Source organism: Numida meleagris, chromosome 11, assembly GCF_002078875.1.
Source record: "Numida meleagris isolate 19003 breed g44 Domestic line chromosome 11, NumMel1.0, whole genome shotgun sequence".
NCBI lineage: Eukaryota > Metazoa > Chordata > Aves > Galliformes > Numididae > Numida > Numida meleagris.
In genome coordinates, this window is record NC_034419.1 from 13,191,405 (window position 1) to 13,217,686 (window position 26,282).

The window sequence follows — 26,282 nt, forward strand, 5'->3', positions numbered from 1 at the left end:
CACTTTTTCTCCTGCGGACCCCCTGTGGTTCTCTGACTTCCTGATTGCAAACACCACACCACTCAGTTTCTGTACCAAACTCTTCACCACACGTGCCCATGGTCCTAGCAAGAAGCACAATGCTGCAGCCCCAGCAGCCCTGAGAGAACAAGGAGTTGGACCCAACTGAGAGGGAAAATACCCCTCAGCCATTTGGTTTGGAGTCAGCCATCAGCTAACCACAGCTACAATGGAGCGAAGCACACAGTTTCTTTCTTGCAATATTTTAAACAAATCTACCAGGCCAGCTTCACAGAGCTGCATGTTTGGAAGCTCCCGACGGTGTCCCAGCAAAGCACAGCAGCCACCCACATCTCTGGGGACCCACAGAGGCACGGCACTGGAGTCTGCACATCCTATAGGGCTTAAGGCACCATGGCACCTTCAGATACATCCTGCCACTGACCCAAGAAGAGGATGCTGAGGCTCTGGTTGTGCTGAACCCTGAGACGAGCTACACTGCATAGCCATGACCAGCAGCCAACTTCCTCTTCATTACACAGCTCTGGAAAACAGGATTTGGACCAGGTCCCATCTCCAAACCAAGGGTCCATGTGCAGTACCTAGAGCACGCCTGAATCACGCCCACCCCCAACCCCCACATGCCGCAGCCCCGCAGCCTGCCCAGTGTGCTCGGTGACCGAGGAGCTCGCTGCCAGCTACAACACACTGCTGTGCACTCTGTGTTTCGCTTACCTTTTTGGCTCTGGATTCGGCTGGGATTTGGAATCTTTCCTTTTTTTGGACTCCTTTTTGGAATCCTTTTTTGTCTCCACTTCAGCAGCGGAGGGCTGAGACACTTTGCCCCCCTCGCCGTCTGCACTTGGCTGTGACCCGCCAAGCAACTCTGCCATGTGGTGGCTTTAGGGAGTGATTGGGATGTGCGGGGGGAGGCCAGCAGCACGAGTGGAAGAAACAGAAGAAAACATGAAATAAAAACCACAAAGCAAAAGAAAAGGAAACTAAACTGAAAGATAAGAGAAATCAAAGAACAATTGGCAAAGATGGAACAAATGAGAGAAAGAAACTCATAACTGAAAAAGAAACTAAGGAAGCAAAACTTGGTTTCCATGACAAGATGTATGGAACTAACTGCAAAGCAAGCAGCAGACTTGCAATGAGAAACCTGGGCAATATGTGTCATAATTCAGGATGTTATTTACCAGAGGGTTTATGAAAATGTTATTATTTTATAACACTCCTTTCTTCAGCAGCACGTGCGGGATAGAGATCAATATCTCCAAGTATATAATGAAATTTAACAGAAAAAAAAAAGCAGAAAAAAGAAGCTGCAATACATACTATAACAAAATAAATAGAAACTGAAAAAGCAAAGCTCCACTCCCTGCCATCAAAGGTTTTCCACATTTGAGAGAAAGGAAAGGGCTACTGCTTAAACTGAAATTCCTTTGCAATAGCAGCAAGGTAAAATTCCCAATTATGCCAGAGCAATTTAAGGGCTGACGTCACACTGCCTGCCGATCAGACAGAGGTACCCGAGGGCTTTGAGCACTTCTGAACACGGAAGTTAGAGACTGCTGAAAATTTCATTGCTGCAACTTGTCAGATCCCCTTGTGCAGCAATTAAATCAGTGCAGGATATTGCTTACTCCCATTACATCATATTCAACCCACGACTGTCACGTGTACTTGTACTCTATCCTGTCTAGAACTGCATCTAGCAGGTGTCTGGGTAAGAAAGTTACAAACCTTCTTCTCTGGATCCTCTATGTGCATTTTTATTGCTTACATTAAACAAGCAATGAAACAAACAAACAAACCGACTATGCCACTAGAAGCGCTGCTGCCAAACATCCAGCGTGAAAACAAATCCAAGGAAACCTATATCTGACAAAGTCATCCCTTGCTGGCAGGGAGCTGCTAGCCAAGAATAATTCCTTACCTGTTGCCATGAACATGTGATGCACAAAAGGCAAAGCTGTAGTGAAGTAAGGTGGGGTCAATCATAGCTCCGTTTTCTGCGCGCTCTAGCAAATCTCTGAGGTAGCAGAGATGTCTGTGACAGCCTCTCACTCCATTACGTGCACAATACTCATCTAGCACAAAGACCTGGCCAGGACTAAACCAGCCCTGTTTAGAAATAAAGAGACTTGATTTTAAATATAAGTTATTAAATACAAATGCTATCAGATTTGGAGGTGTAGTGGTCAACTGCTCTAATGAAAGAAATACAAACCTAAGGCTACGTTAAGAAAAAAGGAGAGAGGTCACTCTTAAACAATACAGTCTGCATATCATCACCTATCACAGCAAATACTCAGTGCAACTGTTAACAAAAAGATATTATGCTACCATTAACAGGAAACGTCATTTAAAATGCTGAAAAGTGAGGCCAGTTCATGTCAGTGCCTAGCAAAAAAAAAAAAAAAAAAAAAGAAAGAAAGAAAAGATTCACACCTTTAAAGAGATGACAAAGATTAGATTATTTAAGCAACATGAAACAGTAATCTCATTTTGGGGAAGAGACTGCATGTTTGGCCAGGAGTGAGAAGAGTGATCTTGGGGAGAACATGGAGGATTACACTGAACAGCGACTTCTCTTGCATCTGGCACGTAGGAACGTCCTGAAGATGGAGGAAGGCAGATCCACAGCATCAGAAAAGGACATTTCGTGTCGTTCTCATTGCGTACCCTTGGAGACGCGCTGAGTTCGCCCACCACCTGGCAGGCCAGCGCTCCTCAGCATCGCAGCAAACACAGCTCTTTCAGCTTTCTTTGGGCTTCCAGAAACCTCCAACAATTGTTGTCCGTCAGTCCTAAGGGCTTGGTGACACAGGTCCATGCTCCCAAGGAGGACACCCTGCTCTGCAATGGGACTGCACAGCGCCCGGTGAACGTCCCGGGACAGCCGACGTGTGCCTCTGCGTTCAGCGAAGGCGCTAGCGAGAACGAGAATATTCTTGTAGATTGCTTTACAAAACGCTGCAAAACCGTCAATATTTACATGGAAATTTGGGTGCTAAACAATTGCTAAGACGCAGCTCTGGAATGCATCAAGCTGCAAAATCTTTCATCGTTTAATTGAAAAGTTCCTGCAGCGGGCGGGAGAGTAGTTGAGGCAGAGCACTGCCCCTATAGGCAACTTCTTTGCCACCCCATCTGTTACCCCAAATGCTACATCTTAGAAACAACACTGCTGTGAAAGATTAAAATATATTTTCTACCACTCAGATGACACCAAATCTTTTCTAGATGCCAAAATAGCTGCTTTGAAAAGAGTTGAAGAAATATCAATTAAGAGCTCAAAGACATAGAGAAGGATTTGCTCATCCTTATTGGGCCAACTCCAAAACAGATTGAGAAAAGAATTAAAATAATGAGGGGAAAATGATAGATATAGGGAGTAGCTACAATTCTGGGATCACTGGAAGTGCACATTTCAAAATGAAGACACAGAACAATGCAGATGGGACGGCACTCTGGAAGGCTATTTTTTGGGAGGGGTATATTTGCTTTCACTGCTTTTTACTGATATTTTTGTTTGCTTTTTGGCTAGAGGTATTGCGCTTGATTCTGGATTTCTTTATGTTGCCTGTTTGTTACATCCTTGGGCCATCTCTTCACCTTGCCTCTTTTCTATCAAGTCTTTGGCAATTAGATAAGGGAAAAATATAGAAATACCATAACTGCTCCGAAATAGATAGATGTGTGGATTTGATTACCAGGGTAGAAATGCAGTTTAAATTGCTACATTCACCTGATATACAGAAAGGACTCAATCCTTCCTACAGGGTGAAATCTTAGCATCACTGTCATCAATGGGAAGGATGGCACTAATTTCCCTGGAGTCAGGCATCAAGCCCATAGATAGGGGTGAAGGAATCAAGAGGCTGGACCTGGTGTATTTCGCACTGCTCCCCTGCACCAGAGCCTGAGAACTGCTAGTACTTAATCAGACAGGAGAGATGGGACAAACCCTCAAGATTACTCCCCTGGAGCAACATAGGGAAGTCAGAGCAGAAGTTCAGAGATTCAGTAGTGAGCCTCATACCTTGACACCTCATGAGAGCACACCCAAGGAAGCCATGGGAGGATCCAGAGCCAAGGAAGATCAGAAGGTTTCCTCTGGCATGCCAGAGTTATGAAATTAAAAAAAAAAAAAAACCTGAATGGAGCTACAAAGGGGCAGCAAGTGCTTCTCCTCGCAGCCTCAGAAAAAAACCTAAGCTTTGATGAAAGGCTGTATTCAGGCAAATCCCCCACATCTTCAAACAGATCCTGGCTGTTGATGAAGATTTGCCTGGCACAACCAACTGACACCCTGCCAGTCTGGCAAACACAACTGGTAGCGACACACAGGGTGTTTCACCCAACGCGGCCAGGTGTAGCTCAGCTCGGTCTCCCAGATGGTCTTCAGTGGCATGGAGAAAGGCAGAGGGGACACTGGAAGAAGGCTGTAGAGCATAGGGAGATCAGCTGACTGTGCTTGAGAAGCCAAATGGCATCAAGACCATGCCATGCATCCCTCGCACCAGTGGGGAGTGCAGCAGGAGCTTCTGAGCTAGGCCTGTCAGGTTTGGTGAATCACTGGAAATTTTTCGAATGGTAAAGTGCAGTTTCTGTGAAAATCAGGACTTCCGAGGGAAAATTGTCACTTGTCAATTAGTTGCTTTTTCTATTTACCACACAGAAAAAAAAAAAACCCAGATAATTTCATTTTGGAGACTTGCTTTATGGGCCTTTTCATCTGATATCTTCACACATCATCTCTGCTAGGCTGGGCACTTCGGAAGGCCACATCTTGCTAGAAGCTGGGTGTTATAGTGTGAATTCCATGAATCCTGACACAATGTAGGAAATACTGCTCCAGTGGGGATCCAGCTGCATGAACTGAATGCTAGCAGTAGGTTGGGAAGTCTTCGGAAGAGCAGAAGTGCTGACTCAGAAATAGCACAAGTGTCCATGAGGAAAGGAATGAAAATCCATAAATGTGTGGCGTTGAAATAAAGCTGGAAGAACTGCATACTCTTTTCCTATCAGAAAGTCCAAGAAGAGCTGTGAAAGCAATTGTGCATTCAGCTTGTGGACGATGGGCAAGAGCCTCAGTAAGCAATGCCGACAACACTCTTCCCCTTTCCCAGCACAGTGCTCTCTGCCAGCAAACATCACTTCTGCCATAGCTGAGATTAGTCAGACAGCCTGTTTGTTTTCATAGGGATGCCTGGCTCAGCCAGCGAGTGGGCTCGCATTAACATTGTTTAACCTGGTTCCATGGAAGGGAGGCAAAGCTGAGCTATTCGCTGTGTCAGGGTGAGCCACTGTGTCTGGGTAAGTCTTCCCTGGTACCTCCATGTTCACATTGGAAAATAAGATGCAGAACAAGGCAAAACTCTTTGGGACTTGCACATGAACATCCTGTAGGAAGAACAATTGCCCAGCAGCACAAAGAGCAGATAGAACAGGCTTACCACAGGCTCACAGCTCCTACAGGCAAGCCAGCACAATGGAATCATCAAATTCCCACAAACACCTCAAAAGCAATGGGAGCTCCTTGTGGTTGAACTCAAATTCTGAGGCCAGAATGATTTAACTCCACAATCAGGTCAAAATCACATTAAAATAAAGAAACATGAAATCCACGTGTAGGTGAACACAGCCCATTATTCTCTTCTTCATAACACTCTGTAATGGGTGATTTGAAAGAAGATGGTTAACTGGTGGTGATGCTCTGCTCTGAAGAGGCACAAGTCTTGGTGCTGAGGGAGGTTCCATCATTCCAGTAGCTTCTACCAAGAGACCTAAACATCTTGATAACAAACAGATGTACAACTGGTAGGCGTCTTGAAGAGAAACATTATTAATAATTTTCAGTGATGGCCCTGTGACTATCCTTAAGCCATGAATATAATTAAAAGGCCACAGCTTCCTCACTGGGCCCGAGGCTGCACAGAGACAAACCAGCTGCAAGCCAACCTGTCAGACATGCATGGATGGGAATGGTCTTCCTAAAGCCAGCCATGCGTGGGGAGCAGAAGCTGCATGCCAAACCTACTGCCTGTTGTAGCAAAGATCTTGATGGAGCTGGTGAGAAACCCGCTGCAGGTCAGACAGTTCTCCCACCAAATGTACTCACACCACTTGGGTATCCGGAGCCTTCCCCCTTCCCGTCCTTACCTCAAGGGACGTCCACAACCTATCCTTACTCCTAGCCCTGCCTCTCACTAGGAAGGCGATAACTCACTACTCCTAATGGCATTTCACGGATCTAAGTCTTCTTGAGATCAACCAGTGTGTGTGGTGCTGGGAGCTGAGCAGATGAGAGAAGCACCACGGTGGCGGAGCACTTGGAGGACAGGATTTGATCCAGATACACCTGCTGGCAGCTGTTCAGCTGTGTTCCCTCTTTGTTGTTTTTAAAAGAAAGCCACTCAGCAGTGCCAGATCCACGGGCTGCACAGCTGGCAAAAGGTAGCGACTATCAGGGTGGTTCTTCTGAGGGAGAAGCCAGCGATGAAACCCCAGTGTGGAGACTTGCGTGCAGCATGAGGACAGCAGCAGGTCAGGGTCTGTCTCACACCTTTCAGGACAGGTCCTGCATCTCAGGCCTCAACCAGACCCTCCAAAGAGGCTTCATTCTGTTGTTTCCTCAAAAACTAAGAGCCTCTTCAACCCCCTCACCAAAACCACTAGAAATTCATTGTTCATGTTGTATTGGTAAAGGTTATTTGTCATGTAAACTCTCACTAAGAGCCACAAAGCACTGCACTTCAGCCAAAGATTATAAGCTGTCATGGAGCATCTCAGTGCCACTGCCTTACAGATGATGTTATGCAGCAGTGGCCTGAGAGCTGCAATCTTTGCTAATGAGACAAACATAATGGACATGCAACTAAATGAGCAAGGGTTGACTGCAGGATCCCTGCAGCTTTCCATCTAGTCCCACCTGTTACCTGCTTGGGATCCCTGCTCATACCGACACACAGAGCTGGGCAACAGTTATTCCTGGTGTGACTCCATTGACATGGGAGGTGGTACCAGACCGTCATCCTTCCCATGTTCTTTCATCCATAACACTCTGGAAGGCAGTGTGGGAGGCTGCAAAACACTGCTTCTGCTCTCTACTGCACATCCCCACACAGGAGTTTGTCTTTGCAGGAAGAAACATTTTAAACATTGCAAACAGAAATGATAAAGACAGTGCTACTGGAGAAGAACAGCAGTCAGTTCACTGGAGGTAGCCTCTCAAAAGAAAATACCTCTGGCCCAAATTCAAACCTGGTGCAAACAGAAGTCAATCTTCCAGCAACAGGGGGATTAGCCCCCAGTTGCACTAGCTTTGATTTTGCTGCTTGGTGTTTATATCACTAGAGACCAAAGAATATACTTGCCAGACAAGAATAGGAATCATTAAGTCTGTGGTCCAAAGTGAGGCGCTGAACCATCTCAAAGAGTGAAGCGTGGTCAAAGTTACAGGGATTGGAAGAGATAAATTCATCCATGCCATGCTTTTGAGCTCTATCTGCATCTGTTCATTTATACATATAGAGAAAGACACCATTTAGAGAGATATAACATATTTTAGTTGACAAAAACAACAGAAAAATATACAGTATGAAGCATGAAAGCTAAATATCTCCTCTTCCCTACATTGCCATTAACTTTTCTCTTTGCAGGCTACACAGTACACTCTTCACCTCCCATTGTCAACTTGCATCATTTATGGACAATCTTATTGCATTTAGGCAAAAAATTTTAGAGTTAACATCCTGTCAATGGCTCATTATAGTGCATTTATTCTGTACTTAAAAACAGAACATAAACTCAATAACTTACTCTGTATCTTACAATAGGTTACGAATTAACAGCGTTTTGCCTCAGATAAGTAAATTAGCTCCTATTTAGTTAGTTGTGGTTAATCATAATAGATTCTGCCATTCTAATGAAATTATAGCTGTAGCATTTTTCTCTACATTTACTAGGTTTTCTAGGTATCCAACCAGTTACGTTGCTCTTTATTCAAATGCCAACGTTTGTCTCCCCATGGCAATTTTTGCTAATGGCAACTTTAAATGCTACCTCAAAGAAATAAAAAGATGCTCTTTTAAACATTGCTAATAAGTTAGACTGATGTGTAGTTTGTTAGCACTGAGAAAGTAACCTGATAGTGTGCTGGAGCTGCCAGTCATCCTGACAGGGACAGAATTCCCTCTGCTCGGATTCCGAGCTGCCATTTTTGGGTGAATTAACAGTCTCACCGTACTCACACTTCACCACTTTGGTGACGTTTATGGGCACTAACTCCTAGGGGCTAATTAATGAAACTCAACGTGGTTAACTAAAAGTACACCGAATTCACCGGTGGAAATGAAGCCACTGATCCAGCCTGGGTGCGGCCAGCCGGGACCCCGCTGGGAGCAGCCTTTGTTCTACCAGTGACCGGGGAATTAAAAGACACCTTTCACTCGGTTTTGTCTGTGCTCAGCTTCCTACTATATGGGTTCTTGCCAAATCCTCGACAAATAGAATGGGATTTAAATCCGTCCCCTGTTTATAGCCTCCTAAGGGAACTGGGTGGCCTTGAAACAATGTGGCTGAAAGGACACAAAAATGCAGTTTTCCGCAGTAGTACTATAAGGTAACTGTATTTGTTTCAAAACAAAATTGCTCTTTACCAGAAGAAACAAAAATCCTTAATTAAAAAGAAAAAAATAAAATAAAAGGAGCTTTAAATGATAATGAGATTGTAATCTTTTATGTATGTTTTATTTAACTATTTATATTAATCTGTGAAGGATGGCATGCATTCCTAACTGCCTCGCTCATGTCTGTGCTCTCAGATATCGCTGATCATTGGAAGCAATCTTTGCATTTTCTGTATAGTCTGTCGTTAGCTATATACAAACTATATAAATAACATCACCCACTGGAAGGAAATCAGACAAATTAAAACATGTAACATTTCAATTAGCTGCTAGCAATACTTAATTCAGCAGTAGCTGGCAATTTTCCTCACTAAAACCCCGCTGAATAAATGCTGATTTCAATTTTTTAAATTTTTTTTTTACAGCCAGTTCTATGCTTTTTGCTGGTCCCTTGCTCTATTCCATCTCATGCACTGACTCCTGCCTGCCTTCCCTTAGCCTCTCCCTGCTCCCAAGTCCTCTCTCTGCCTCCCGGCAGCTCTGTGCATTCAGTGCAGGGACAGAGGAAGCAGCACTGAGGTGGCAGCACCAGGGCTGGCTCTGGGGATGGGGACAACCTCTTTGATCAGAGCATCACCACTATGGCAAAGCCAGTCTCCGGCTTTCAGCCCCATCATCTGTCCCTCTGGGCCAAGATCTGTCTGACAGACCTCAATCCCAAAGAGTTCCCCCATGTACTGGTTTTCACCTATCCCTAGCACCCACAAAATGCTCTAGCAGATACTATCAGACTATTTTTAATGGATTGTTGCTCTCCCGGGTTCCTCAGAGTTGACTGCAAGCTGACAAATTGGCTGGAGGCCTTAATTTGCCAGCTTCACTCAGAGATTTTATTACTTTTCAATTAGGAGCCCTGATACACTGTCAATCCTCTTGCTCTGCAAGCAAGGCTCTGAGATTTGAGTAAATCAGCTGGAAATGTGAAGAGTCCTCTAGCCCTTTAGCTGGTGAACTTTCCCGAGCAGATGTGCGAGAAAGCGCGTTGGAAATGAATTTTTTTACTCCAAACTAATCAAATTTCCACCACTTCGTGTTCTCTGAGCAATTTCTTGGCAGTTGCCGAGAACTGGCATGGCACTTGAATGGATCATGACCATCCATGCTCAGGGGGAATTGTACTTGTGCTTATCAATTCTACTTGTGCTCATTACTGTGTTGGGCACCTACCAGACAGCCCATTCCCTCAAACCTCCCCAGCTCAGAACAGCCACTGGAGAGGGACAAACTGAGCATGGCATTGCATGAGCTTACATGATCAAGATGCACTGCAAGGAAGCATGAGCGTGACTTCTGCTCAGTCGTTGATTCAAAGCGTGGTTCTCTGACATGGAAAGGAAGATGAGCAGCTCCCTATGCACCAGCCCAGTGCTTCAGGTCCCACACCCAAATGCCCTGGTGCTGGGCTGGGTGTGCATCCACCTCGGGGCTGCAGCAGGTGTGGTGGAACAGGAGATGTCTGGAAGATGATCCGACACACATGGAGTTCATATTTTAATGAATCCCATCTGTACTGCTCTAGAGGTTTAGAAGTCTTAAGAATATCCAGGAGCAGGTTTCAAAGGACAGTCGTACTCTAAACTCAGTTTCATTTAATTATTAGAAAATAAATGTGCAATCTGCAATTTGTTTTTCATTTTGATTTCTCCAGGGGACTCAATTTGAAATGAAATTTAGGAATCAAACTTTACTGAAAGCATTAAATCTCTAGACAATAGAAAAAGACTGGGAGAGATCTAAATATATTGTTCCTCCACTCCACAGAGCTGAACTATGATTTAAAATAATGTCAAAATCTGCCTATAAAGTTCCATATACAATCCACCCTTGCTCAAAATGCCTTGCACAGTTTAAATGAGATTTTTAACAAAATGGGAATGGCTAATATTTGTACCCAAACTGTACAGCTAATTTGTAAGTACTTTAAATTAATTGTTTCACTCAAATACAGCTGCTTTTTTGACCCTACTCTGTTATTCCAATCAAAAAGAAAGGAGAAACCAAAGAAAGAAAGTTATATGATGCTCCAGTAACTTACAATCCCTTTCCAAGGTGCTGTGCCAAGCTAGCTGGTGCTCCTTTGTTCGGGTCCCAGACAAAATGCTGCTGCGGGCCCACAGAAGTTATCTTACATATTTAGACAAGCTGCACACAAGTGCAGCTGAAAGGTGTTCGATGGTGGTCTCAGAAGGGAGGCTGCGAGGAGAGGTAAATTGGCAGCACAGCCTCCACAAACCTTTCTTCCTCCAAACTACGAACCCTGGCTTTTGTGTTACACTTGGGAGCTTACATTATTGTCTCCTCTTAACTACTGCCTTTTTCATGTTGTCCATCTTTATCCAGTTTGCATCTTACACTGAGTCCATTAACTAGCCCTCTGCCAAACACACACTCTGTGCAAGCGTTTGAAATCAGAGCCGCCGGGATTTGCCAGCGCCGGGAACACAAAGATTTAAACAACAGCAATAATGAAAAACAAAGGACTGTCCCACCATTTTGTCCTGCGAGGGCTCTCTTCCTCTTTATCTAACCGTTGTTTAAAAAGGAAGAGACAAAATAGTCAAATCTCTCATCCTTGGCTTTTTTTTTTTTTAACGTATTTCACTGCCCTCTGCATTTCTTTGGCTGCAGTGATAATTTTGGCAGATTTTACTCTGAGAGTGGTGAAGTTAATAACGGGGGACAAGCTCCATAAAAGAATTCTTGTTATAAAAGGCTGGAGGTAGCCATTTTATTGTAAGAATTTTTTACTCCAGATTTCTTTCTTTTCATTAATGAATGACTTTTAGTACCAAAGCCAACTTAAAAATCCAGTAAATTTAAGACACGTTTGTTGGTTAAAAAAAATGACAACAGCAAAAAAAAAAAACAAAAAAAAAAAACAACAAGTAACCAAAGAACTGTAAATTAAAAGGTGACTTTGTATCTTACTCATCTGGAAAATGTGTGCTTGTCATATCTGCTTGACATTACAAGAATGAAGATGTGGTTTGGACAGTAACAAACAATGACACTAGTCAACCTCATCAGGAGACATGAAATAAAGGAATGACAATGATTGATGGCAGCTATTCATTTACAGATATGTCTGGAAAAGTCTTCACTGGCACAGTCGGGCAAGTGGGAGAAGTTCTTCGGGCTCGGGGGCTCAAGAGCAAAGAGGTGCTCCCATGAGCTGCCAGAGCGTGGGCTGCAACGTGGGATGGACGCACCAAGCGGAGCAAGGGGCTTCCTCAGCCAATATCGTTTTTTTTCGGGAGGATAACCCACATGCTGGGCTTAAAAACAGCCGGGTGCTGGTGAAGAGCCAGCTGCTGGCAGTGAGGCCGGTGACTTACCCGTCCCCTCTCGGCAGCACCACGGCACGGCCACTCCCAAAGAGCTCCCGCACGCTGCGCTGCGTGCAGCCGCCCTGAGCTCGCCGCCTCCTCTCATTTTATCCCGTCTTAGAAGATAGCTTGGCATTTAATCGGCTGTTTAGTCTTTTGTTTTATGGCATCTCGCTGCAAACAAATTCCCTCCTGCTCGAGTTACGATTTTAAGAAACGATTGAGAATGTTCCTGTAAATCACCAGACACACTGTGCGCTGAATTGAAATCTGAGTTACCTGACGCTTGGTAGTTAAGTGAACGGGAATTTGTACTATGCACTGACATAATTCCTGGTGCGCTAAGTTAAAAACACATTTTTAGAGGAGCTATTTATAATACAAAACAATGTTTCACAGCGTTTTTATAACTATTTAAAAAGATTTTGAATTGGATGGCTGCGGAGCCCTGTGAATTTATTTTTTATCAGTTAGAGCCTCATGCTTCTTAAAGCACGTAAAAGTGATTTACAGGCTGTTTTTAAATTCATGCAAGTTATGTGAGAACTGAATTAACATTTTAATTCTGCATTCCTGCAATGAAGCATCTGCAAGTTGACAATACAGAAGACACAGCAGCGTTCTCATGAAATCTCTATCTATCTAACAAAAATAAAGCAATTAAAGCACGAAAACTAATAAAATAATCTAATAGGATAGCAATGCATTGTAGTGCAAATACATGTAATGTTGCCAGACCCAAGTTCATTCATTCATTCACTCTTTCTTTCTTTCTTTCAAAGTGGCAAAAATCTGTATTTCCGTCAAATTGAACTTTTTGCGATAAGTCTGGTAAGAATCCTCTTTGGAAATCCAAACGTTTAGAAAAGAAAAAAGAAAGAAAAAAGAAAGTGTCTGCTGAGAAGGAATTCTGCCTGCTACCCAGGGGTATAGTTAACACACACGCACATACTCACACACAGAAAAGAAGAAGAAAAAGAAACAAAAGGAGAGAGGAGAAAAAAAGGAGTCTTGTTGGATGGCCAGGAGGGATGACACCGCCTGTTCCTTCTCATAATTGCATTCAGATACTCTGGATACATATTTGCCAGCTCTCATGACCCACTGATGCTATTCCCTCCTAAGGAAAGCAGGCACTCACCAGGTATTAGAGAAGCAAGCTTTTGGCACCAGTAAAGGATTTGTACAGTGCGTACTTAAGCTTGAACAAAGGCTAAGGAGAAGCTCTTTTACAGCACAACTTTGTGCTTTTATCTTTTTCAGAGCAGGTGTTGCAGTCGGAAAAGGTAGCGACTGAGGACAAATTAACAATTCCCCTGGCTTATCCTTCAGCACTGCTTGGTGGCTGAGACCCCCACTAACATATTTGGTTATGACAATTTAGAAAAAGCAGCAGCCCCTCTGCGTCTGACACGATTAAGTCAGAGTGGGTTGGGGTCCTCGCCAAAATAATCCCCTGCTGTGTTGGCGTGGGAGGGAACTACTAAACCTGGAGGATTCCGGCTCGTGCGTGGCGGTGGAGGGGTGGGTTTTGGCTCCTTGGAGTCCTGCACCTCATCTAGAGCTTGCCAGGCTCCTGCCCTACCTTTCTAGGCTCTGAGCAGTCCGTGGTTAGCCCCGCACGCTGGTGCGCTGCACCAAGCTCGGCATCGGAACGGAAAGAAAGGATATTGTCAGAGTGCAAAATGATCTGTTTTCAGGCAGTAAGCAGTCAACTAGATGTAAATTCCATGAAACAAAAGAAGGTATTATTTACAGTTTTATTGTGATGTTAATTAATATTTACATCTTGGAATGAAAAAATAGAGATGTTAATGATTGGCTTTACTAAGAGGATCACTTGATGCCAATGTGAAAGCCAGGGAGAGAAGGCAATTATGCAAACATCACATGCATCCTAATTTCAGTATGGAAACTTACATTTCAAACCTAAATTCAGGAAAATAACATGGAAAGTTTGTACTACAAAATCTAAACATGAGAAAGATTTAAGAGAAAAAAAAGCACATTGCATACGTCAGATAATCTAGTCTGATTATCTGAGCTGTGCTAGCTACAGGGAAGCACTTACCCTTGAGTCCAGCTAGAAGTTAGCAGGGTAAGAAGGAACAAACCAGAATAACATAAAGACTAGCAACAAGGCTCAGGAAAGCAGACAGGAGCCCTAACCTAGCAGCTAAATATTTGGGTTCAAGCAAAGAATGAAAAAGAAACTTAAAGAAAACCAAACCAACCAAAAAAACACTTACAGCTGAAAATTTCTTATGAAGCTCAACAAACCTAGCTACGGATCATGGGGGAACAAATCATTACAAATTCTCAAAACAACCAACTCTTTGTATATGGCATGATTAACAGTCATTAAATATAAACAGACATTAAAAATGAAATATAAGCACAAGTGATATGTAAGACAATTACTGACCAATCTTTCATGTTGAAAAGAAAAGGGGTCTGAAAAAAAAAAATGAACATCGAGCATGTTTGGGAATTTTGTTCAATGCATCACTAACACAGAACGAACAAAGATTGGTGCTTTCAGACAAGTGACCACTTTTATGAAGCTTAAATATTACCAAACGGTATAATATGTATTGGCAGCATTATTGACTATAATACTGTGCATGATTTCAACATTAAACAAGAACAGTTTTGTTTTCTTTCTTTTGTAATGCAGCTACTGGAGAAAAGCTTTGCGGTAATGGATTTTTTTCTTTCAAATTATAGCAAAATAAAAAAAAGCAAAACTTCTCAGTCTAACGGGCATTGTTCACCCGCATAAAAGGGACTGCAGAGTCACACAAAAATTAATGAATAGCAGGATCTATTTTTTCAGTACTTAAAATGCAAATAAAACATATTCCACCCTTGTTTGGAGCTGTCTGTTTGCTTCCAAGTCAAGTGCTGCTATCGAATGGCGGATGAGAATTTAAGTAGTGCTCTGACTTTGTATTTACTCACTTAAATGAGGCAGGAACCAAATGAATTCACTATTGCTCCCAAGTTTTCCCAACAGCAAAATGTGTTCTTCCCAGGTTTCAGCTTAACAGACAGCTCCAGCACAGGAGCGGAGGGCTGGATTTTCTCTGCATGTGCATGCATGTGCATGTGCCATTTCGGACTGCTACAACATGAATGCTACAACAACAGTTACTCATCAAACTCCTTAACATTGACTTCTTTGCAAATCTTTCATTTACCATAGCCATAATAAGCACAAAAACACGACAGGTATAAAGATAAATGTACAAGAATAAAATGTCTCGCAAATGTCCTTACCTTTCTGCAGGCCAAAAATAAAAAACAAACAAACCAAAACCAACCGATAACAAACCAAGACCCTTTTAAAAATGCAGTACTTGATACGATTGAATTTAAAGACTGAAGGAGCTGAGATATGTATTTGTGTATTTAAGACTCGTGATAAGCCATCATGTGCAGCATGCATGATTCACTTCTGCCTCTCATTATTAAACTGCAGCACCCATTGACTATTCCAATGAGCACTGCTGCGTACAAACATTAAAATATGAGAACTGAGCAGATCTTGCTCTTGAGATGAAGGGCTTCTGTGGTGTGCTTCCTTCTTCCTCCTGAAGGGTGAAGACCCTATGTACAAAAAGGTTGGAAAGTGATCCAGGTCCAAGGCAGGAGGAGGAAGGAATACTGAGGAGCAAAGGAAGTATATGCCCAGCACGGAGGATGCTAAAGAAGCAAGTTATCACTGCAGTGAGGAGCTGACAGCCTTCTATGCCTTGGCATAATGCAGCACAACACAGCACAGGAGAGCCTGAATGAACTGGATTCGGAGCTGGTACAAGTGAGAGAAGCCAAGGTCAGATCCTGCAGGTCCAGGGGTGAGATCTCCCAGGAACCCAAGCAGGGTTTGCCTTTCCTCACGTGGCTGTGAATGGGGACAATGCACCCAAAGGCTCATGGCCCTGAGCATCTCTTCTCCCTCCCCAAGAACTTCTTGACTAAATGTTCTAGGTAGAGGTAAATGCAACCCACTTGGAGGAGGCCAACTCCTACCTCCCATCTCAGCATTCTGAGAGGTGTTCCTCCTTCTCAATCCCAGTCCTTTAAACCTTTTGCCCCCCAAATCAATTACATGAGTGGGCTGAAAGGAATGAGGGGCGCTGAGATGAACACACTGCCTATGTTTACCAAGCTGCATCATGCTACGTCCTCATTCACAGCAGCACCAATACAAGGCAGCAGGGAGTCCAAAATATGCAGGCATGTGGAGGGGACACACACACAAAAAGGCAAGCAGCGGTTTTCTGCTGTAAAACGAATAATTGAGATGTATATCTCGCACTGTTATTTTTTATAAATACTGACATGAAGATAAAATGATATAAAAGATGCCCAAACTGCTAAGGAGAGGGTAGATTTTCTGAGTCGCTTATAATGAAGAATTCAAAATCTTCACAGCTTTACAATTTTAACTGCTAAAATCTGCTGTAATTGGGTGAATTTGATAATATTTACTACTTTTTCTTATTTTACTTGTTTTGCTGAAATGAGCAAGAAGTGCTGCATGTTACACAACAAAGGGATTCGAGAGACACTACTGGGGTACCCTCCAGAAAAATGAGCGAGGAGAGATTTGTCTGGTTTATAACAAAATGTCATTTGGAAGACAAAAGAAATTGCTCTAAATTTCAAGTTAACTGAATTGGGTATAACGGCACAGGACACACTGCACAGCTACAACTTAAAAGATGATTGCTTTAAATTCACATCTAACTGGCCTGCAAAGCAACCTGTTAAAAATACCATATGTTTTCCTACAGTTGAATATTCAACAGGAGACCTCTTTTTGTGTGTGCATTTCATACTTGCGAGATTTGCACCTGTAGTTCTGAGCACATGATACATTTGACAGACAGCTAATGGCACTAATGAATTGCTCTGATCCGGGTCTGCAGTTTATTGTGCGGGGGTAAGACGGGTGTGTGCAGAAAGCAAGATGGGTTGCGGGCTCTCAGATCCCAGTCTCTTCTCCATCAAGTATTGCACTTTCAAACACTCACTGACAATTTCCCCAAGGAATTTGGTTTCTCGGGCTTGGTTGTGTTAAACAGACAGGTTAAGTGGTTCTGGTTCCACTGATGTAAAAAGCAGCTTAATGATAATGAAAAAGATTTGTTTTGGAGTCAGAAACATGTGCGTGAATATTGATTTACATCAGTGCAGAAAAATCTTTCCTTCAAAGACTTCTGCTGTCTAGGAGAACTTATTTACTTACAAAATTGAGAGATTGGGGCGTCTAGCTGGGGAACATTTCCTCCTTTAGCATTTAGCTTTTGCACTTGGGTAGGCGGCACAGGTTTGTGAGACTGGCCGGTGGCTCGGTACATGGCTTGGACCCACAGGATGCGGTCCTGCTCATCGTCACTTGCAAAAATCACCGTGTCTCCTTCCTTCACAGCGTTGAAGAATGCTCTGCCACCTTCCAAACCTAGCAGGAGAGGAAGGCAGGCTTTGAAAATGGCAACAGACATCTGAAGACTTTGAGGCTGATGAAAGACTCCCCCCGGCCACTCCCAGCCCGATGCACTGGGTGCCCCCAGCAAACCCAGTGCTCTCCCTGCACAAGAACTGGTTGGATGCTTGCTTCTATCCCTTCCCTGATTCAGTGCCCATTTTCCCATCTTCCCACCACCAGAATAAGCCTGGAAGCAAGGTCTTGACCACAAACCTACTATGTCTTTTGTCATCTCCTCTGAGGGACATTTATCCACGGCGTGATGAGGGTTAAGCATCTAATTCACTTAAGCTCCCTAGAAAAGATGAGTCTTCCTCTCCTCTTGCAAAACTCTGCTCAACTCCTTCCATCTATTTATAGTAAAGTCATGCATAGCTAATGATCAGCCTAAACACAAACATATTTACAATGATGCTGATCACAGTTCAGCTGCAAGCAGGGGGAGAGCATCCTAGACAGGGGCTGTTTGGCATCACAAGCACCCACCGCAGAACGTGGCCGGTGCCGTACCTGGCTGCGGGTCGGTGTAGTCCACAGTGTATCCGTCGAGCTGCAGCAGCTCTTGAGGTTCGGCTTTTTTCTCCCGGTAGCTGCACATAGCAAACGTATATTGACTAACCTGAAGAAAATCACAAAGTTAAGATGGCACCGGGCGACCACAACGAATCCAAATTGTGCACTTATATATTGACAGGGATTGGGGTGCCGGGGGATCATTGCTCATGAGGCTGAACTTTTACCACACATTCTCAAAGCCCTCTCTTAACATACCCTCATTCTCCATGCCCATACACACAGTGGTTTGATTTCCTCCCAACAAGGAAGAACCACGCGTTAGAAAACTCTATCACTCATCCCCAGACAAGTGCAAGAGTGACACCCTGTCACAAACAATGTGAGCTAAATTGCTAGGTGCCAGTCATATTAAAGCAATCTTAAGATCCCACTGATCTCGGCAGTTGTTGTCATCAGTGCTGTAAATGGCAGCTCTCACTCCTCTGAGGTACCATCTGCATGACACGATACATTCAATGTCAAGCTCTTGACGGAAGCCGACTCAGCTGCGGGGCTCGGCCGGGCTCTCCCATCGCCGTTGGGGGGCCATCAGCCCGCATCAAGGCCCCGCGCGTGCTCCCCGCGCCACGATCTGGATGGGCAGCGAGAAGCCCGGCCAGAGAGGAGAGGATTCTCCATGCTCCAGGCTAGGAACTCACGGGGAAATTTACTGTCAAATGATTTCAGATGACTTTGGTAAGGTTGTGTCACATCCCAGACGCCTTACGTAATTTTATTAGTGTGGACGTTTTCTTGACCTCAGGAGGAAACTTTGACTTCTGAGGGATCTTTCAAACTCTGGTGGGTGGCAATGGATCATGCTCGTCATTTTTGGGAAGTCAGCAGAGACCCTGAAAGACGGGTTCCACGAGAGTGGCTGCACTCTCTGCATCATTCGAGCAGCTGGGGGATTTTGCCTCCAAACCGTTCTGTGACAAATCTACAAACAGCATGTATTTCAGTGGCACCTTTCACTAATAAATGCCGTTTATTTAAGTCAGGGGACCCGGCTGAGCATCCCCAGCCGGCGCTCGGTGTCTTGCTGCCCTCTGCGGGCTCCACTAGCTGCCAGCCTGCCTGCACCGCGCCTTCCTGCAGGAACAGCTCCAGCATCCGCCTAAGAATAAACCCTATCATTAACACATTTGTGGGAGGAAGGCTGAAAGTGATGCTTTAAGCATCTTGCAACTTCCTTAAAGCTACCAGCACCGAGGAAAGATTGACAAGTAACAGACCAATAGCAGGAGCACACCAGTGCATATTATATGCTATGAACTTTGAATGTGTACCGTCATACCAGCAACACGAAAATTAAAAAGATTAACACGAAGAAATCTAAAAATAACCTAGTGCCCCTCAGCACAATATTCAGACGACTCCTGCAGCGTTCATTCAGTTAGATTAGCAGTATATTGCTGCCATCTCCTGGACAAACTCCTGAATGTGCTTTATTCACAATACGACCACGGGGATTTCATCTGAATGGCGAGGATTTGGTTCCTTTGCCTCAGACAGCCTGAACTTCAGGGACTGCGTGACAAAGTCGATTCCTGAAACGAGTCAGTGCTAATCTACGTTGATATGACTGAAAACACTGAAACAAGTCATGCTTTCCTTTTATCCTGTAAGCTCTAAGAAACAGGTAAAACCCATTCAGAAGTTAAGAGTTTCTTCCGTTCTGACCCTGAACTAGAGGTCTGAGTGTCAAGCTCTTCCTCACATTCAAATAATTCACCTCATTTTTGGCCCCAACAAATATCATTAATCTCTATCAATAAAGCAACTGTACCAACACAACCATAAAAGATGGAAACATATACAGGCACTTCAAAGCTTATACTTCTCATATTAAAAACTACAGAAGAGAGATTGTAGAACCATAGAATGGCTTAGGTTGGAAGGGACCTTAAATATCATCAAGCTTCAATCCTGTGCCATGGGCAAGTGTGGACAAAAGATTTAGCGGAGCCATTCTGGGAGAAGGGCAGTGCAAACTGCTCTCTTGTTTGTATCCACATGGTTTCCTTAGAAGAAGCTGCTTTACATCATTAGTACAAGAGACCTCTTAGAGAAACCTACGGGTCAGTCTACAACATGCAACGAGCGAGGACTGCTACCACAGTCCTCTGGAAAAGGAGCCAGCGGTGCCGTGCAGAGTGCCTGCACAAACACAACTCCAGCTAGCACCTTGTGTGTAAGATGTGGTGTGCCAATTTACTGCTTGGGGTCAGAAAAGAAGCTGTGCCCTGCCGACCAGAAAAATCTGGTTCCTTCCCGTTAGGAGTGGTGGTAAAGAAAAATCTTATGAAATGTGATTCTAAAAGGCTTGATATGACACTACCACGTTTCACTGCTGAACAGCACTGCAGGGTCAAGTGGAGATTGCAGTTAGCCTCTCAACAGTCCTCTAAAATACTGTGCTTTCCAGAGCCTGCCTTCTGCAGAAGCTCCAAAGTGGCCAGACCAGACAAACAGTTAATAGCAGAAATTAATCTTGCAGCCTGCTGAGTTCACACTGAACCATAGCTGAGTATGAGAGCGAGCGAGCAGATGGGATGGGCAAGATGAATGGTTTGAGTAATTGAAAAAAGCATGGATAGAGAGGAAACTGAAGGAAGACTGAGGGGAAATCTCTGCCCAATGAGGGACAAACTCTCAAAGCAACTGGGATTTGATCCAGGGACCAGACGAGGGCCAGGAAAGGAGCAGCTAAGGAAGCTGAAACTGAGTAAAGCTCAAAGAAGAGAAATAATCCAAGGCTGTTCTGGCTGGTTCGTTATGAAAAAAGGAGAATGGCTTAGAAAATAATTTGAGACATAAGAACAGAAGGAACAAAGTGGGGAAAAAAGAGAAAGGCAAAGAAATTGAGAAAAGAGGAAAGAGACAGCAGGAGACAAATGCCAAAGTTCACTATTCCCAGGCTGCTAAATTAGATCTGACTTTCTTGGCACTTGACCATATTCTGTCACCAGCTATAAAACCCGAGTAATTAATAAATATAGTAGATATGTATTAACCAGTACTGACTTCCTCCTTGTCTTCCCACCAAATACTCCTGCTCTGGCCAGCAAAGCTTGCCTGAGAATCCTGTTCAAACCTGTTAATTGTCGTCCCTCGCACTCTGAGCACAACATAGCTCAGTCATCCGCTTCCCTCTTTCCCAGTGTTGACATAACACCGCCCCACTTGGGTTAAATTCTTAAACGGACCTTTCCTGGATTAACAGCATGCATTTTGTCCCAAGGGAGAGAAACTGTGCTAAGATACTGCCAGTTATAATACAGCTTTCCACTTTGATGGGAGACTCTTGTCCTCTGGTTGCAGCTGTATGTTGCCTCCCGAGCCCTTTACTGACACAAATGAGCAGAGGAAATGATCTAGCTTAAAGAAACAAATGTGAAAACACCAGTTTTCACATCTAAGCACATCCATTCATCCCTAAACAATTGCACATAGCAGTTGTCCTAGCTTCTCCCTCCAAGCACGTGTGCTTTCTTCAGGCGGGTCTGCGTGATGGGAAGCCATGCCCACGCCACCAGCTCGCCTCTATACAAGCATCCAGGTGCAAGCAGACAAGCAGCTGCTTAACCAGCAGCTCCCAAACGTTCTGTATCAATCACCAACACTCAAGGGTTTCTCAGCATTCACCACTTACGCCCAGTTCCCAGTGAGGGTCAGACAAAAAACATGACTTAATATGGTTGCGGGGACCAGCTGTAGGTCATTCTCCTTGATTTGAGGACCACAGGCTAGCACTGCGGGTGTAGTACACAGCGATGTTGTGGAATTATTTCCTAGTTCAGTTGGTTATGCAGAGTTACTGAACACTTCATTTCATTTCATCCCAAGTCAGCTGAGTTTTGCTAAAAGCAGGAGCTGTCACCATTATTCTAAGTTATAATGAGTGCGGGGAGTCTGTCACTAGAACAATAGATCCAGGCGCAGACACTGCAACTGGTTTTAATCTGCAGAGAGTTGATCTGCGTCCAACAACATTCTGCAAACACCATCAGACACAATCAGACGAAAACTGCTTCCAGCTACTCAGCAGACATGTCATCCAGGTACCATGGACTGTTACTTCCCATATGCTGCCAGCGCACAGAAACGGGGTTATGACAAGAGGAAAACAGATTCAGACTGAAATCTCAGTGTAATTAATTCGCTTGCCCTTAAGAATCATTAGAGGAGATTTCCTATTGCAGAGCTGGCAAGCCCACCCAAACCAGCAACAGTGTTATTGCCAGTGGAGCACATTAGACCATGCAAAGAATTAATGCAAGCTCTGTCAGCTACCAAAAATCCCAGCTTTTGCGTGATCAAGGGTCCAATTGACAAAGTGGCTGAAATTTGTATGCTGTGCTCAGTTAGCTGATATAGCAACTTATGAAACACAACATCTGTGCTGGATAGACATTTTCTTTCCCAACCAGTCACAGAGAACGTTGCCCTAAATCATCCCATTGCTTTCTCTTACCACTGCCATTGGCATGACTGCTGCCTTTACGAAGCATTTTCCTCACTTGTGATGCTGCGGACCATTTCCATCCAAGCTCAGGGCCATATTCTGCCATCACTTTCACGCTGCATATCTCAGGATTTAAAATTAGGCAAGTAACGAGTCTCTGCCATGTAATTTACATCTAATCAGTATTCTGCTCTTCTGCTGCTCATCTCAAAGGGTGTCTACGAGAAGGGTGGGCAGTGTGCAGAGAGGACTGCGATTCATTCGGAAGAGAAAACTCTCCCCTGTGTTACGTGGGGGCCTGCAGAAGAAATGCACCTGAGCTCCCCAGGCCGCACCACGTTGCCCACCCTCACCAAGGGGAAAATGAGGGCTGCCCAGCAATGCATGTGCTGAAGGGGTGAGGCCCAACTACAGAAGCAGCACAAAGGAGCCGCTCTCACCCGCTGCACCCAAACAAATCATCTCCTGTACAGCTTTCACAGACACAGAAGGTGCGAGGGATTATGCCGCCCAAATTACAAGAGAGTTATTGCTCCTTTCCCCTTCTCTGCAGGGCTTACAGAAGCCAAGTAGCAGTGGGAACAGTCCCTGTAGAGCTCCTTTTTCTCCATACATGTGCAAAACCTCCGTTCATACTGGTGAGGCATTGCTGACAGGAAAGAGCCAAACTGCCATCAACACCTTCCTCCACAGTGCTGCCTATGCAGCTTGGCACCTTTGTGCCTTGTTTAGATGGTTATGAGGAGTCTGAGTATTTATTACCACAAATTTCTTAACCTCTGGTACCAGACACCACTGCAGAGCACTGAAGGAACTGGGGCTGGGCCAGCTGCTTCCATCTGAAACAGAGAAAGAGGGGCAAGAGAGGACTTGGGACTGGGGGGAAGAGGTTACTCTGCAAGAGTTGGGATAGGTGCAGCAAAAGACATTACAGGTGAGGGACAGAGATAAGGGGTGAGAAAGAAGATATTTATTCACCCAAACTTACAGCCCTGACCTCTCAGCAGTGTCACACGCTGACCACACTACAATATCCCAAAAAGATTTTATGCTTTGGACTCCGGCTCTTGGCACTGGTGCCAGCAGGAGCCTGGTGTGGCTGACTGAGCCCCTAAAACACAGCCTGATCCTTGCCCATTCCTCCTGCAGCCAGGCCAGCTCGCTGTCCTGCTGGGGCTACTCCCTGTCTGTGCTCAGCAGAGTTCAGAGCATTCGGGACATCAACACCTTTACTGCCAGTCCCTATTCGTATCAGCACCCATCCTTTGCATTGCATGAAAAGCAAATGACAAACATACGGACAGCAAAGTATTTTTATTCCATCTTTATTGCCTGCTGACATGTTCAATATGCTCAAACTACATCTGAGGGACTGCATAGAGAGTGTTTCTTGTTTATATTTGATGTACGGCAGAACACTTTACATTGCACCAAATGTTGAGCAAACGGTAACGTAACAGAGGAACTGCAGCGGCAGCTGGAATTTCTGAGGTGGGCTACAGAGACTCTCTGGGGGCAAAAGTCTGCTCATCTTATTCAAATGAACTGCTTTTCTGGCCAAATTCTACTTGCATATGCCAACTGACGAATACAGACCTAGTAACAGAAGAAAACATGGAATAACTGAGCGCTTCAGTTCCACTGCAAGCTGAGAAATATATAGCAACTGAAAATGAGGGGAAGAACTGCAACCCCACAGAAAGGCCAGATGAAGGCTCCTGAGAGAGACATGGGGATTAGTGGCCACACCTGCAGAGTCTCGCACACAGAAGTACTGATAAACTTTGGTATGGGAGAAGCTATTTTAGGAAAGAGGAATAGTCCTGTTAAATACAGGCACTCTCTGAAAAAGGATCCTGGAGACCCCCTGCTCACAAGGAAAACGCTCCTGAGAATTCTGCAGAAATGAGCTGCCTCTCAAGGACAAGCTGCTCTACAGGTGATCACACACTGCCACAGCACTTTTAACTTCAGCACAGAACACAAGCAAGAAAACACACAGAGAAAAGCAATCCCTGAACCCTTGCATAAAAACAGGGTTGTTGTGCAGAATCCCTCAAAGGCTTTTCCTTAACCATGGCCTCTTCTGCCTCTTTGAGATCCCCATCCAGTGGTTGCATCCCCTTCCACCTGGCTGGTCCCTACATGGAGGGTGCATTTGCAAATGAGATGTTGCTGAGAATGGCTTACAAATGGCCTAAACCCATCATTTTTAACGTAAATCTAAATATACTGCTTGGACAGATATAGGCAACCATCTAATTTTTTTTATCTCTCATAGTTGGAGACAGCACAGCCTGGGGAACTTGGGCAGGAGAGAGGGAGAGATGGACCCCGGTCTGCTCTGTGGCTGTGCTGGTCAGGCTGGGGTGAAGAAGCAGCCACCCAAACCAGGGCCCCACACCTCTCTGGGTTCCATGCTTCCAGCTGCCATCAGGAAGGCGAGGGAAGATCTAACATGTCAAGTACTGACCAGATCCTCTTAGCTTGTGTAGGACACCTTCTGTCTGTTTACTTGAAATGATTCACCGATAATATACAGATCTACTGAATCTGGGAGGGCAGGAAGTGGAGAAGAAAAAGAAAAAAGAACGAGAATGAGCAATGAATTTGAAGATGAGAAAAGCATCAGAAATGAAATACTGACTCTGATGCAGCCAATGACGAAAATTCTGTAGATTCCAAGAGCCTTGAAACTTTACCTGGAGGCTGAAAAGGGAGAATTTGCACTCAAGTACCTAAAGCCAACACAAACTACCTTCCCATCTCACTAAATTCCTCACTAAAATTCTTCATTACACCAAGCATTCAGTTGCATCACAGAACTCCTAGCTAGGGATTTGCAGCTGGGCTGTCCCTGAGAAGATGTCCCCAGTTAGAAAAAAAAAGAACCATGATTTAACAAAGAACCTATGCAGAACCACAGTTTTGCAGCAGTTACACAGCACTGTAAAAGGTCAGAACAAGTACTTCATGTTGTAATTTAAGGTCACTTCTAGGTAAATCTGTTACCTGCACCAGGACAAAGAATCTTTTCTTCCATCTCTTCCAAACATTTTTACCAATGGCCCATAAATATCTAGGAGAAAAGAATAAGTGAATTCAGTACACAAATGACAAGCTGTTGTTTACAGTATCTTTTCTTCACAGCTAGAAACCGAAGTTAATGCAGAAGAAGGAGTAATTACAAGACTCTCAAGTTTGGCAGCATTACTGAATGTGATTATTTCTAGCCTGAACGAATAACCTGTAAAGAAAGAGACACAAAAAGCTCCCAGAGTCTCAATGTTACACAGTATTATTCCCCTCTTCCTTTTTGTTTTTTACAACTTGCTCAGAATCTAGAAGCCCTTTAATGCCAGTGAATAGCTGCTATGTGGTCAGATGGGTGAATACATTTGCAATGGCAGAATTAAGAGAAAGAAACCCTAAGTGTTGCTTTAAGCCTTCACAAAACCATTTGGCTGAGGGGAAGTGTCAATGAGAGGGCACCTTACTGCATCAAAGGCAGTGCCGGGGACCCCACTATACACTGGACTGACTAAACCAGGTCACTTTGCTGAACAGCTGAAGATGAATTCCTTGAAATCGCTTGGCTACGAGCAAATGGAATAATTTCTAAGAAGGAGTGAATTTACTGCATCCTACAAAGGAAGAATTAACTTTTAAAATTAATGTCAAAATCAGCATTTAATCTCTGTGATGAAGCAGCTGCTGTAACACTGTAATACAAACAC

General features: G+C 44.2%; 1 protein-coding gene across 1 annotated transcript in view; it reads right to left on the bottom strand.

Annotated features, from left to right (window-relative positions):
• CADPS (calcium dependent secretion activator) overlaps positions 1-26,282 on the bottom strand; it is a gene marked incomplete at its 5' end in the record, with an annotated part of 176,719 nt that overhangs the window by 67,628 nt on the left and 82,809 nt on the right. The window contains 6 exon segments of the mRNA XM_021409345.1: positions 1,943-2,130; positions 7,389-7,525; positions 14,100-14,111; positions 17,283-17,495; positions 18,033-18,141; positions 25,558-25,624. Coding sequence (XP_021265020.1) covers positions 1,943-2,130; positions 7,389-7,525; positions 14,100-14,111; positions 17,283-17,495; positions 18,033-18,141; positions 25,558-25,624 — 726 coding nt within the window.